Genomic DNA, 15,805 nt, shown 5'->3' on the forward strand with positions numbered 1-15,805 from the left:
GTGCCCCTCATGACCGGGTACAGACAGACTCTTGCATTTTTCCAAAACAACAAAAAAAATCAGGTAGAGTAGAAATGACAATATTTACACTGACTTACACATGCAATGCAGTTACACACTGCAAGTTGACATTTGCGCCAAAAATCATGTAAATTATGGCATCACACACACACACACACACACACACACACACACACACACACACACACACACACACACACACACACACACACACACACACACACACACACACACACACACACACACACACACAGTCATAGTCTCACACACACAGTCATAGTCTCACACACACAGTCATAGTCTCACACACACAAAAACACACAACTGAAATCACTCTGCTGATGCTTTTGTCTTCTTCGAATGTCCAAAGCACTTAAGTTGGGTTTATGTTAGCATTAACACACATGGATTTGCATTGTGGCTTGATCCAAGGGCACTGACTACACACTGAAAAGGACAAGACAAACAACACCAACAAAAACATTCTGGACTAGGACTCTGGATTATTTTCTTGCACAGCTCTCTCTTGTGGGCATTAATTGTCTTTCTCTTGCCACTTTTTCAACAGCTCAGTCTCATCATTATTTTGGGTGTACTATGGACATATTTAGAATGAAAGAGGAAGTATTGCATTAAAGAAAAATAAAAGTATAGTAAAAATGTAAAAGAGGCAGAGGCCTTTAAAGGTGCCAAAAAAAAAAGAGAAAAAAAAGAGAAGCACACTTATTTCCAAAAAAAAAAAAAAAAGCAGGACGAGAGCAAACGTTTGAAGGGCGAGGAAGCTGATGCAACAAGGCGCAGCATTGTGGTTTCTCAGTAGTACAGGTCATCATTCAGATAGCTTTGTAAAAAGACATCCAGTCAAGAGCCAAAAGTATGAAGACGCAGTAAATCAAATGCAATTGCATCAGTTTTAGGAATCTTTTGTACATATATGCACACAATTAGATTTCCTAGCTAATCTGTTGAAGTCTTCATGTGTTTTTATTTTATTTAATTAACTGGATCAGCCTTTGTTTGTTTTACAATTATATACAATGTACAGGTAGCAGATCATATACCTTTTACAACGAATGAGTGGTGATACAGGGAGGCCTGACGTTGACGACTAGGACTACTTAGACAATATACTGGTTTTAGAAAATGGCTATCTAAAAAAAGAAAGATGAATGATAGTACAAGAGACAAAACATCTGTAAAAGCCCTCAATATGTACAGAAAAAAAGCTAATATAGCATTTGTCAGTAACAGAAAGATTAAAGTGAAATTATTTCCTCCATATACACACATTGTCGCAGAAAAATATTTCCAAAACTAATAGTCTCTGATTTTGATCACCTAATAACTTCTGTTAGCGTCTGTCACGCAGATTGCAACGGGGGGGACCTCAGCCAGGCCAGCCACTCAAAGAAGAATAGAACATTGTGAGGTATTAACGTTAGCCTCCCCAACAGTCAGACCTGTGATTCAGAGACCACCAGAACCAAGATCCATAGCACTAAAAAGTCCAAACCCGTCCCAGTACGTCACTCAATCCATCAATCAGATGACAGGATCTTGATGAAGGCTCGACGCCATCCTATGAAACTTTAGCTGCCACCAATTTTGAAAGATGTGTTCTGTTTTGGGTCTTATGGGCACAAATGAAGCTAAACAGCATCATTTGAGGACAATCTGGATCAGGTTCCTGTTGTTAAAGTTTCAAAGTAAGACATTATTGAAGGAGATGTACGCTGAACCCACCACCACCACCACAACAGAAAGCTCTAAGCGCTTGAAATTTTAAAAAAAAGTGAGATAAATACTAATTTCTAATACATGGTGATCAGGCTAACAAAGCTCATGATGAACTGTTCCTCTAAGTCAGAAAGGCACGTCAACTTTGATATCAGGCATAAATAATCAAGTGGATTTACTGCAGAAATCAAACATACTTTCACAGAAATAGTGCCAATGTGATGACAGTCTCATCAGCTATGGAAACAAACTAAAAACAAAAGGGGGAGATCAGCATTCAGTGCATGTAACTACATTCATAACAGGCTTCAATTACATGGGTTTGTGCAACCAGATAAAATGTGTCCCAGTGACAAGGTAACATGAGCCACAAGGAAAAACATTTGAGTGCGTCAAAGGATTCTGACCTTCCTTGACTAAAACTAAACACATAGTCATCCTTACAAGCGATATATAGACTGTGAGGAAACCTATGCAGTGAAGTTGTCAATTACCAAGTCCAACATTTTCAGATGAAATGTGGCCATTCTGCTAGAAGGTCAGAATGTGATTGTGATGCAAAGAAGCGAGTACACTCTCAGCTGATGAATGCTTTTCAAACATGAAGTAAATCATCTGATAAACCGTTATAAAGGTATTTAAAGAACAATCTTAAATATTACTTGAAGTGTTAATCATTTCATATTTACTAGTCTGTTCATACAGGGCGATGAGTGAAAAAAAGTAGCAAAGGACATGACACCAATTAAGAAAAGGAGAAAGTTCATTGATTGATAGGTAATCCCACCCTTTTGTTTTTTTCCTTCGTTAAAGACACTGCTGCGACTGGAGGGCAGCGTTTTTTTCTACGTCTTTTGAGCGGGTCCATTGGAAGAAAGGAAGGGAATTGAGTGGGGGGGAAGAAAGGCGAAAGAAAATAATTTTCATAGTCCCCTTTGGAGAGAGGCTTTTAGGAGCAAATGAAGCAACGTATCACTGCCACGACTGAGGGGGAAAGTTATTGACCTCAGCCAGGTCCTGGATAGGTGAGCCTTTGTGGGTGTACGTCAGCTTCACCCTCATGCGCAGCTGTTGCTGAAAATGGAACAATGTGGGTTTTTTATGAGTAGGAGCTCAATGAGAACTGCAGATACTCAAATCAGATTTGAATTGAAGGAGAACATACTGACCTTCTGTGAGTTAAGGACTCTGATGACCTGTGTGACAGTTCCCTGGTTGAGTGCTTGGACGACATTACTACTCGGGGACAGGAGCTGCAGCTGGAATGTCTGGGAAAACAAGCATGGAAACAAAACTTAACTACAGGACAATTATAAAAACACAAAAGCACCATAATTAAGCACAAATGATATAATTCCTGCATATGCAGGAAAGTCAGGCACCAGTGGAATAAAAACTTTAAAAAATATTGCAAAATGCAGCCTGAAGAAAGATTATTTTGTGCCTAACTGTCCTCTTCTATACAAAGTCAACAAAAGCCTCAACTTAATCGCTAACTTAACTTTAACTAACTTTAACTTAACTGCAGCCCTTTGAAATAATATACAAATGTTAGCCAACAACGCACAAAGCTAATGAGTGAGCGTGAGGGATAGGTGCTATGGCCTAAAATCTATATCGTTGCAGCCTCTTGCTCTTGATAACGAAATATATCAACATATTTTCCATTTAAATGAAATAGAAGCATTTCAAAACATATTACAAAGGCTCCTCATTTGGCTCCTGGCGTACGTGGTAACATATTGTGTCTTTTCCATGCATACATTTTTTTTATACTGCTTATCCTTATTATGGTTGCGGGTAAGCTGGAGCCTATGCAAGCTGACTTCAGACGAGAGGCTGATACACCCTGGACTCGCCATTCACACTCACATTCATACCTATTGACAATTTAGACTTTTCAAATAACCGCACATGCATATTTTTGGAATGTTGGGGGAAGCCGCAGTACCCACAGAAAACCTGTGCACGCACAAGGAGAACATGCAAACTCCACACAGATTCAAACCAGATTTCTCCTGTTTCCTTAATGTGTGGCCGGTGTGCTAACCACGAGGCCGACGTAAGGCCTCCAGTTGTATTATTTTGTCAAACAATTATTAATCTACTTGCCAATTTACTGTTGATATCTGGTTACTTTCTGTTGTCCTTCTGATTCTATTTACACCTCTGTTGAAATGTAATAAGCACTTCTTCTGTAGTTTGGATACTTTACATTAGATTTGGGTGATACTAGAAATGTAGGTATCGATCCAATACCAAGTATTTGCAGGAGCAGTATTGGTCATATCAATGCTGATCCTTTAAATTTTCAAGATAATTAAATGATTACATTTTTGATCACAAATATAATTAGACAAAAACACAGGATGGTAGTGTAACAATATCAATTCAATATTTAATTTACTGCTACTGGCTCTGATTTAAATCTATTGGTTTCTGCTCTTAAAGCCCTCCTGTGTCCAGGGACTTATTTCCTGAGTTTGTAAATAAAAACAAAATATGTTTTTAATAATAAAAAATATCACTCTAACCATTGTAGAATCTACCTATACTGATAATTTACTTGGTATCGCTAGTGTCGATATTTGTATCAACTCACCCACCCTTGTTTATTTTCAAGAGCTCTAGCTTGCATATCCTCTTACAGTAAGTAGTGTAGCATGTTTAGCTATTCCTCGTCGATCACTTATATGAAAATGACTATTTGCCGCCATGTAGGCAAAGACTGCTGACTTAGAAGTGGCTTTGCTGCACTCTGTAGGGATATTAGTCGCTGGCAAGGAGGCTAAATTGCCTTGAGGATGTCTTTGCTTGTCGCTGTCAAATTTAACGAAACATAAGGATAGTATTAAAACCTCTATTGACGGCCAAATTTATATAATTTATATCGCGCAACCCTAGTGCGCTTGTTACGTACATAATGCTTGAAAGGGAACATTATCACAATTTCAGAATGGTTAAAACCATTAAAAATCAGTTCCCAGTAGCTTATTTTATTTTTCGAAGTTTTTTTCAAAATTTTACCCATCACGCAATATCCCTAAAAAAAGCTTCAAAGTGCCTGATTTTAACCATCGTTATATAAACCCGTCCATTTTCCCGTGACGTCACATAGTGATGCCGATACAAACAAACATGGCGGATAGAACAGCAAGTTATAGCGACATTAGATCGGATTCAGACTCGGATTTCAGCGGTTTAAGCGATTCAACAGATTAGGCATGTATTGAAACGGATGGTTGTAGTGTGGAGGCAGGTAGCGAAAACGAAATTGAAGAAGAAACTGAAGCTATTGAGCCATATCGGTTTAAACCGTATGCAAGCAAAACCGACGAAAACGACACGACAGCCAGCGACACGGGAGAAAGCGAGGACGAATACGGCGATCGCCTTCTAACCAACGATTGGTATGTTTGTTTGGCATTAAAGGAAACTAACAACTATGAACTAGGTTTACAGCATATGAAATACAGTTGGCAACAACATGCACTTTGAGAGTGCAGACAGCCCAGTTTTCATCAATTAATATATTCTGTAGACATACACTCATCCGCTCTCTTTTCCTGAAAGCTGATCTGTCCAGTCCAGTTGGAAATGCATCTGCTTTGAGTGTCGCAGGATATCCACACATTCTTGCCATCTCTGTCGTAGCATAGCTTTCGTCGGTAAAGTGTGCGGAACAAACGTCCAATTTCTTGCCACTTTCGCATCTTTGGGCCACTGGTGCAACTTGATTCCGTCCCTGTTCGTGTTGTTACACCCTCCGACAACACACCGACGAGGCATGATGTCTCCAAGGTACGGAAAACAGTCGAAATAACGGAAAATAACAGAGCTGATTTGACTCAGTGTTTGTAATGTGTTTGAGAAAATGGCGGATTGCTTCCCGATGTGACGTCACAACGTCATCGCTCCGAGAGCGAATAATAGAAAGGCGTTTAATTCGCCAAAATTCACCCATTTAGAGTTCGGAAATCGGTTAAAAAAATATATGGTCTTTTTTCTGCAACATCAAGGTATATATTGACGTTTACATAGGTCTGGTGATAATGTTCCCCTTTAAAACACATTGGGATGTTAGTGCCCTGGAGGGATTGGTTTGGTTTAAGGTGCAAACAGCCCATTTAAGTACAAACCCCATTTCCATATGAGTTGGGAAATTGTGTTAGATGTAAATATAAACGGAATACAATGATTTGCAAATCCTTTTCCACCCATATTCAATTGAATTCACTACAAAGACAAGATATTTGATGTTCAAACTCATAAACTTTATTTTTTTTTTTGCAAATAATTAACTTAAAATTTCATGGCTGCAACACGTGCCAAAGTAGTTGGGAAAGGGAATGTTCACCACTGTGTTACATGGCCTTTCCTTTTAACAACACTCAGTAAACGTTTGGGAACTGAGGAGACACATTTTTTAAGCTTCTTGGGTGGAATACTTTCCCATTCTTGCTTGATGTACAGCTTAAGTTGTTCAACAGTCCGGAGTCTCCGTTGTGGTATTTTAGGCTTCATAATGCGCCACACATTTTCAATGGGAGACAGGTCTGGACTACAGGCAGGCCAGTCTAGTACCCGCACTCTTTTACTATGAAGCCACGTTGATGTAACACGTGGCTTGGCATTGTCTTGCTGAAATAAGCAGGGTCGTCCATGGTAACGTTGCTTGGATGGCAACATATGTTGCTCCAAAACCTGTATGTACCTTTCAGCATTAATGGCGCCTTCACAGATGTGTAAGTTACCCATGTCTTGGGCACTAATACACCCCCATACCATCACAGATGCTGGCTTTTCAACTTTGCGCCTATAACAATCCGGATGGTTCTTTTCCTCTTTGGTCCGGAGGACACGACGTCCACAGTTTCCAAAAACAATTTGAAATGTGGACCACAGAACAGACCACAGAACACTTTTCCACTTTGTATCAGTCCATCTTAGATGAGCTCAGGCCCAGCGAAGCCAACGGCGTTTCTGGGTGTTGTTGATAAACGGTTTTCACCTTGCATAGGAGAGTTTTAACTTGCACTTACAGATGTAGCGACCAACTGTAGTTACTGACAGTGGGTTTCTGAAGTGTTCCTGAGCCCATGTGGTGATATCCTTTACACACTGATGTCGCTTGTTGATGCAGTACAGCCTGAGGGATCGAAGGTCACGGGCTTAGCTGCTTACGTGCAGTGATTTCTCCAGATTCTCTGAACCCTTTGATGATATTACGGACCGTAGATGGTGAAATCCCTAAATTCCTTGCAATAGCTGGTTGAGAAAGGTTTTTCTTAAAATGTTCAACAATTTGCTCACGCATTTGTTGACAAAGTGGTGACCCTCGTCCCATCCTTGTTTGTGAATGACTGAGCATTTCATGGAATCTACTTTTATACCCAAGCATGGCACCCACTTGTTCCCAATTTGTCTGTTCACCTGTGGGATGTTCCAAGTAAGTGTTTGATGAGCATTCCTCAACTTTAGCAGTATTTATTGCCACCTTTCCCAACTTCTTTATCACGTGTTGCTGGCATCAAATTCTAAAGTTGATGATGCAAAAAAAAAAATGTTTATCAGTTTGAACATCAAATATGTTGTCTTTGTAGCATATTCAACTGAATATGGGTTGACAATTATTTACAAATCATTGTATTCCGTTTATATTTACATCTAACACAATTTCCCAACTCATATGGAAACGGGGTTTGTAATTGTGTTCTTTCCTAGGATTGGCCTCGGACAGTTGAGTGTGTGAGTGCCAATTACCTTTGGTACTGCAGCCTGAAAAACAAACTCTGTCATGTCTGCCTCTGTAGAGTTGGAAGCATGGATGGTGATGACCGCAACGTTAGGGTTGGGGTTTGCCCTCTCGAACGTGAAGTCTATTTTGAGACCGTTCTTGTTGTAGGCCGTCATAGGAGGAATACCTACAGGAAGAGATGACTGTAAATAACAATACAGTGCAGAAGTTAAGAGGGGACAAAGGGGATTCTTACCTGCAGCTGCAATGTCATTAAAGAGGGGCTGTGAGGAGAGGCCATCCAGGAGAAAAGGGGGTTGGGAGGCAGGTGCAGAGGGAGTGGGAGCAGGGGCTGGAGCACCTTGGGAGGGAAGGTCAGGGTTTGAGAGGATGTGGACATGCCATAAAGTACATTTCTCACTGTCACTCATCGAAGGCAGACGCTCCCTTTCCCCTCTCCTGCTTGCTTCTTTGTTTTGTCTTGTTTAACTTTGTTGCCTCTTTTTGCACTGCTCTCTAAAATCTCTAAAATTCAATGGAATTAATCAACTGAACTCAACAAAATTGACAAGATCTCAGGTTTGGGGGAACCTGTCTGTCCTGATGGAACGGTTGTTGTTGGACACACGACAGACGCCTGAGAGAAGAGGACACTCACGTGCATGGCGACCCTTTCAATCGAGAACGTTGAAAACGTCTACCTATTCGGAATCATGATAACATGACATCTGCCGATTGGAGTAGGCGTTGCTCTGGTGAATCGAAAAATTGAAAAATGCTGGCAGTCGTTCAAAGTACACTAAAGTTACCACAAATGATTGGAGGATGTGAGCAAAACTTTGGGTACTCAGATTTTTGCGATTTTGGACTATATTGCTAATGTGAAAACATCTTGGAAACCTTGGCTGCTCTGATGGTGAAGTATGATGAATTTGAGGACCATAAATAGAGTGAAAAGTTTAAATTGATTTTCACTTGCCCAAACACAAACTGGATTGTTTTCCCTGGCTGCAAGTGACATGGCAAGGTTGTTACTTCGAGACTCTCCCAGAGGATAGTGCAGCGAAGATGCAACAAACTCCTTCCCTGTCTTTCATGGACACACACCTGTTGTTGACTTTTGTTGGACTGACTGACTGTGTTATCGCGTTTGCGAGATCCCCACGGTCAGGGAACAGAGACATGCTGCAGACCCACATGCACATACGCAACCACAAAAGATAAACGCCACACACACACACATCCCACACCCCATCCCACACCTTGGACGCTTCACCTCACGTGGTATGATGGAACACGAAGCAGCTTTGTGGCTGGCAGCTACGGGCAGAATGCCCGCCCCCTAACTCCTCGTTGCAAGTCTCGAGTTGTATATCGTAAATTGTACATGTGCTTTGCTATGGAGTTTTTTTTCCACTCCAGAATGGGCCCCTCCCAATAAGAGCCCAGTGAGAAAAAAACAGTATATGGACAAAACCCTTAAAAGAAACAAAAAAAGGGTGATGTGTGTATATTAATAAAAACAGTCTTTGAAAAATAGAAAATTATATATGCAGAAATGACATTAATAGTGAACTAGAAAATAACCTCTGCCAGGCCCCACTTCTCAATAGTAAACAATCTTTCTTTTTTTTAATCTTGAATACAAACATTGATCCGGATCACCCTCAAAATGTAAGCACATGTTCCTTATCCAATATCTTACATTTTCTGAAAGTTTCATCAAAATCTGCCAACTTTTTTGCGGTATGTTGCTAACTAACGGACAAGCCCCAGCAAATATATAACCTCCTGTCGGATCAACTACAGTACATTCTGGTATATAAGTATTTTGTGGATTTTTCTGGTGTGACGAAGCACACCCATCCCTGAAGAGTAGACGGCACATGCACACACAAACATGCACACTTTCCCACACTTGACTTTCATTCCCTTGCACTTCCCTGCCATCCAGGTTATTACATTAGGAACACCATTAACACCATTTCCCCTCTTTTCACTTAAACTTAAAACTTAAATGTGCACACATCTTTCCTGTCGTGCTGTGTTATCCCCGCCGGCCAGACCGTGTCATCACTCCTAGGTTAGTTGAAAAAAACTTTTTTCCACAAGCTTCACATGTCAATAAATTCAGCCTCATAATAACAGACCAATGAAATTGCTGAGCGGGTCAGGATGGACCAATGAAATTGTTCACATTATATCAATCACTCAGCCATTTACTCCGTTATGGATTTACCCTCGATGGAAATGATGAAATGCACACGACGCACCCCAAAGCTGAAAAAGATTGTTCAAAAAAGGAAAAACCCAAAAAATGGATATCCACCATCACTAACAGGCCACCGTATACAAAAGAAAACGACTTTAGCGGTTCCAGCACGCAGTCAGAGGCGAAGGATGAAAATCGCACTCAAGTAGGCTACTGTATGCCATGTTACAGTCAGTCGTTGTACGTGAATAAACACAAGTGCATGTCTAAATATTACATTTTGAATGTGTACACCGGAGGCTTACAGACTTACGCGACCAATGCAGAATTTGTAGAAAATAAAGGGGTGGGTGCGGCCTATAATTAGGTGGGCTTTCAAGCCTGGAAATTATGGTATCTTATGGGAAAAAGATGTTGTTTTTTTAAATACGTTTAGAAAAAAGTGCATTTTGGAGCATCCTACCACTTAATGAGATGTCACCAAGCAGGTCCAGGAGCTCCCCCCCAGCTGAAGCAAGCTTGGGCGACACAGTCGTCTGGATTACAGGCACCACATCATTACCGCCAAGGAGGTCTAATAAATCATTTGCCTGTGAGATAAGTGCCAAGTGAGTAACAGTGATGATGATAAAATTTATATTTCATGGAAATAAAATTTCCCCTCACCTGGTTAGTTGGCTGACTGACAAGGGGTGGATGTTTTGGCTCCCCAACCGAGGGTTCCGTCTCCCCATTAGTTTGCACAATCTCTGTGGGGCCATTTGTGGCAGTTTTCTCCATGATGGGCATTCTTTCGAGAAGAGCAGGCCTGAGAAGAGATGCAAATAATGGAGGATTAACCCTACTGAACCACTAGAAAAAGACTTTCCAATTCTTCTAAATGGTCCATTTTATTTGTTTGGTTGTGTTGGCTGTTCTGTTATTTTACCTCATGTGGTCATATTTCTTGAAAAGTGCGTTGTACTCTACAGCTCTCTGTTGCAGCTCCACGTCAATGCTACTGCCGTATATTGACACCACCTTCTTGATTCGGCTAGGAGAAAATATTTCAATGTTAGTAGGTAAGTAAATTGGCACGTTTCCCAAATTGGTTCACAAATACAAGCAAAACTAATACAGTACCATATTGTTAAGACCACAGAGCGCACCAAATTATAAGGCGCACTGCCGATGAGCGGATCTATTGTATGCAACATACAAAAGACGCGCCCGATTATAAGGCGCATTAAAAGGGGTCATATTATGATTTTTTTTCTATATTCAAAACACTTCCTTGTGGTTTACATACCATGTAATGGTGGTTTTTTGGTCAAAATGTTGCATAGATAATGTTCTCAAGAACGTTTTCAAGTTCCTTTCTGACCATCTTTTCCGTATGCGCAGTTTTGTGGGCGGGTCTCATTTATGTGGCTCCACTTTGACAGCGTCTTCTCCCCGTCATCTTTGTTGTACCGGCAGTTTTTAGCGCTTCCATAGCTGGTTTACTGACAGATTTAAGTTAGAACTCTAAGCTACTTTTTATTTGAAATGACAACAGCTTAGGATGAATGGCCCACAAAAAGTGGATGGAGAAAAAGAAGAAGCTTATTGACTATGGCGTCGATGCAGACTACAATGGCGGACACGCGCACATTTTCAGGACTTTTGCAGATCCCAAATACACATCAGCAGGTACTGTGAATAAACACAACGTCTATTCTGGTTCACAACTTTTAATCAACTGACCCACAGAGGTAAAACCGGAAACACTCGATCCCCTCTTCCTGCCCACAAACACTGCGCATGCGTTAACCCAGTATATTGAGAAATATGTTAACAATCTCCCTATTTTTTATAAATAAATAAAAATAAATAGCACATGTTTCTTGAGAACAAATACATGTCTTTTTAAACAACAGAAACAATAAAATCAACTTAGGTAAGAACCCATTTTCCTTCACTCAATGCTTTCAAAAGGATCAAGGGTGATGCCCCCTTTTTCGTAAGACAGTCAGCCAGTTGAGCTTTTGTTGCTGACCAAAGCACTTGTTGTATTTTTCTGTTGTGAATTAGTTCTTTGATGCCACTTATATCCAACCGAAGCCTTTTCTCTGTGACCTGTTTTGTTGATCGAAGAGCATCATAGAGGGAATGATTATCAGTCACACAAACTAACGCTGGAGCATTTAGACCAGCGGTGCCAGTAGTGAGCTCAGAATAAAGGGTGGCAAGAAACACAGCGTTGTCTATTCCATCTGACATGGCAAGAGTCTCTCCAGCAAGGGTGCTTCGCACCACTCGTCGAATCCTCTTGGACTGCCAGTAAAGGGGGCAGAATGTACCTCCTTTTCCCATTAGGGTGATCAACATGCCCCCTTGTGTACCTCCATCAGGAAGATTTCCTAATGAAGCATCTCTGAATACAGTTAGGTTTAAAGCATCATTTCCCAAATGTTGAAATTTCAAAGTCACTTTTTCAGCCGTCAGTTTACAAACCAACTTATTAGCATTGTGAATTGATTGCACAGTCGCATTGTTTAGACTAGATGCCAGACTACAAGAATCAAACATGAAATCAGGTCTTGTCTGTTTTGCAACCCAGAGTATCTGTCCTATTTTTGATCTGAGTTGTTCTTGTTCTGTTTCATTAAGAGGAGCATCTCTTTCTAAAGCACGGACTGGCTGTAAGTGAATGGGGTGCAGACTTTCAATGGAGCTGTGCTGATGCAACTGTACAGAATCATTAACAGTTTCAATATCCATTCCCAAATAGCAGAAATTGTCATGTTCCTCATGTCCCACTTAGAACCCAGACTTTATTTTAGGGATCACATTTTCTGAAAAGTTTGATGAGCCTGCCCACAGAAAATCATCTACATGACATGCAAGTACACCCGTCACTGTGTTTTCATCATTCAGCCAATAAAATACTGCTGGGTCTACCTGTGACACTTTACCACCTGTGCTCAGCATGATTTCCTTCACCTTGTTGTACCAATAGAGATGCATCAGCAAGGCCATACACACACTTCTTCAGTTTCCAAAGAACCCCCATACAGTCTGCTTCTGGGGGAGGATTGACATAAATGTCTCTCGACAACTCCATACCCTGTAAAAAGGCAGACTTGATGTCCATAGAATGGACTTTCCAATGATTTTGACAAATTACACTGAGCAATAGCCTTAGAGATTCAGAAGCACATGTTGGTGAATCTTTTTGTAGATTTTTTAAATTAAGTTCTTCAAAACCCCTTGCTACAAGTCTGGCCTTGGGTACAATACCAGTGTCACTTTCTTTGAGACTACAGACCCACCGAGTGGAGATACACTTTTGGCCTGAATTTTTTGACCAAATACCAGTTGATGTGGACTATAACCATGTACACTGTGCATGCAGTTCTTAGCCATTAAGGTCCAGTCCAAGGCAGTGCACCAGTCACAATCCTTTTCCCGTTTAACTTTCTGGACGATGTTTGTGAGCATCTGATTATGACGTTCCAACAGTCCATTGCTCCATGGACTGTATCCTGCGGTTGTCTTGATCTCGATATTGAAGTTTTCTGCCATGTCCCTGAACTCTTCATTGTTAAATTCTCCTCCGTTGTCACTGAAGAGCCTTTTGGGAGGACCATGGACACTTATCCATGTGTGGATGAGAGTTGACAATTACAGAAGATTTCTTGGTTTTCACAATATTTCCAGCGCAGAAACGTGTGAAATGGTCCATTATGTGTAAATACCAAATGCCTGACTCCAGCTCGTGCAGGTCCACCGCCACCGTTTCATTATATTCCGAAGCTAGAGGCAAACCCACAGCTGGCTTTGGCTTTGTCTTGCTATATCTTTGGCACGTGTCACATTCATCCACTATTTGTTGCAAAATAGTGAGACAGTCCCTGTCTTTGTTCCCTGAACTTTGAATTAGCTTATGCAGGCGATCTGCTGATGCATGGCCAAATTGTTTGTGAAGTTTGAGAAGGACCTTGTTCTTCTCGATTGTGGACATATTTTCTGTTACGATCAGGACTTCATCTTTAGCAAATAAATCTTGAATTCGACATTCCATGTCATCATTGTCTCTTATGTCAACACAGTAGTGTCCTGAGCTGGTAAACTGAAGAGGTATCTGCTGCTTAAACATCACTGCCCTGTCGTTTTCCATGTTTAATGTAGTTCCTGCCTTTTTTAATGATGTTTTACTCAGCAGGAGTGGAATATCGACTTTGACAACTTCTGTCTCAATGTTACACTTTGTCCATCCTATTTTAGCAGGTAAGACACACTTTTCTGGTGGAATAAATCACATTTCCATCTCCAAAACGAAACTGTCTGTTGCTAGACCTTTCTGTACTTCTGAGCTTATTTACCTGCTTTTCATTGAGATTATCTACATAACTTTCAAGCCACTTTTCTCCACACACTGTGCGAGTGCAGGCGGTGTCTATGATTGCTGAGCCTGCAGCTTCAGTCATAAAAATCTCAGCTTTAGACTGGGGATCCTTTGTTAACAGCGTGATATTAACTTCATCAAAATGATCATTTTCAGTCAATTTTACTTGTTCGTGCTTCTTGTGCGGGCAGTCCTTCGCCCAGAGGCATGTGCTTTGACACACGGCACAACGTGATCGTTTACCGTACTTATCCAGTGGGTTTGTACCCGGTAACGGCGTCACCGATCTTTGTTGTCCACGTTGAAACGGCGTGTTCCGTCTTCCTCTCCATTGTGGCTGTTCTGTGAGGAAAGCTGCGTCCTGGTTCAGTTGTATCTCGCTTGACAAGCCCGTTGTTTTACCTCCAAATATCCGTTTGAGAGCTGACTTCATTGACGAGAAGCTTAGCTCCGTGTTAACCGTCAGTGCTAGCTGCCTGTCTTTCTCATCGAGGCAGGCTGTGTCAAGAAGTTTAAAGGCTAACACCGCATCAGGGAGTGTCATATCGTACCTTTTCATCCGGTTGTAGCGCTGTTCAAAGTCAATAATATAGTTCACCATTGAAACAGAACTATTTTTGGTGATGTGGTCGAAGTACGTGTACGCTTCGTATGCGCGATCCTTTCTTCTTTCAGGAAAACGTCATCCAGTTTTGCAAATAATGCCGTCATACCGTTGTCATTGTCCAACTCCTCCGCAGATATCTCCATTGCGATTTCTCTGGCTCTTCCATCAAGTCCCAAAGCCACAGCCAGTGCATGCTTTTTCTTATCGAGTTCTGTAACCCGCGTCTAAATGTTAACTTCATTTTTCCAGCACTCGTATGGCTTGGACTCGTCAAACCTCGGCAGTATTTTATAGTTTGCAGCCATCCTCAACCATCCTCTGCTACCAATGTTAAATGAGGGTGAATAAACACGACGTCTATTCTGGTTCACAACTTTTAATCAACTGACCCACAGAGGTAAAACCGAAAATACTCGATCCCCTCTTCCCGCCCACAAACACTGCGCATGCGTTAACCCAGTATATGGAGAAACATGTTAACAGGTACCAATAGGTGAAAAAAGTTAATTTTGCATAATATTGCGAAACAAAACTCCGGATAATATGTCTCCTAATGTGCTATTTTGGGGTCCTTCCATAATAATACCCATATGTTGAAGCACAGTATGTCTGATTACAGTAGCCGTAATGTGCTGACAATCCATCAAGCGGTCGGCTTCGTAGCTTACCAAAGTCATTTTGACAGATTTTTGAGCACCGTGTGTAATGTTCAATATTCTGAATGAAAGATCAAAGTTTTGGTCTTGCTTTGCTGGCATCATTTATTGAACAGGAGTCGCATCTCTTATGTGTGACTTCTATCGTCTGGTCACACTTCTCATTATACCATATACTAAATAAAAATGCTTCAAGGTCGGTCAGCACAACCAGAATTAATCCGTACTTTAGCGCCCCGGTTTATAAAGCGCACTATTGATTTTTGAGAAAATGAATGATTTTAAGTGCGCTTTATAGTCCAAAAAATACGGTAATGTAATCCAATTACTCACTTGACACCACTGAAGCGAGTTGACAACTTCATGATGGCAGTAAGTGAATAGCCCCGAGTCACAGGAGTCGACAGATTGGATACTAGAAGGCCTTCCAAGACATCCAGAACCTCATCTTCAGTCACCTTTTTTA

General features: G+C 41.1%; 1 protein-coding gene across 3 annotated transcripts in view; it reads right to left on the minus strand.

Moving 5' to 3' along the window:
- Positions 1-1,916: 1,916 nt before the first annotated feature.
- The window catches only part of ap1g1 (adaptor related protein complex 1 subunit gamma 1), a 53,725-nt gene continuing 39,836 nt past the window's right edge, over positions 1,917-15,805 (minus strand). For all 3 annotated transcript variants that reach the window (XM_061964056.1, XM_061964057.1, XM_061964055.2), the window contains exons 16-23: positions 15,673-15,797; positions 10,636-10,740; positions 10,374-10,515; positions 10,171-10,297; positions 7,752-7,856; positions 7,522-7,682; positions 2,928-3,026; positions 1,917-2,832 (exon numbers count right to left, since the gene is read on the minus strand). In XM_061964056.1, the coding sequence (XP_061820040.1) occupies positions 2,731-2,832; positions 2,928-3,026; positions 7,522-7,682; positions 7,752-7,856; positions 10,171-10,297; positions 10,374-10,515; positions 10,636-10,740; positions 15,673-15,797 (966 nt within the window). In that variant the 3' untranslated portion in view covers positions 1,917-2,730. The remainder of the gene's footprint in view (positions 2,833-2,927; positions 3,027-7,521; positions 7,683-7,751; positions 7,857-10,170; positions 10,298-10,373; positions 10,516-10,635; positions 10,741-15,672; positions 15,798-15,805) is intronic.

This window comes from Nerophis lumbriciformis, linkage group LG06 (genome assembly GCF_033978685.3).
Source record: "Nerophis lumbriciformis linkage group LG06, RoL_Nlum_v2.1, whole genome shotgun sequence".
Lineage (NCBI taxonomy): Eukaryota > Metazoa > Chordata > Actinopteri > Syngnathiformes > Syngnathidae > Nerophis > Nerophis lumbriciformis.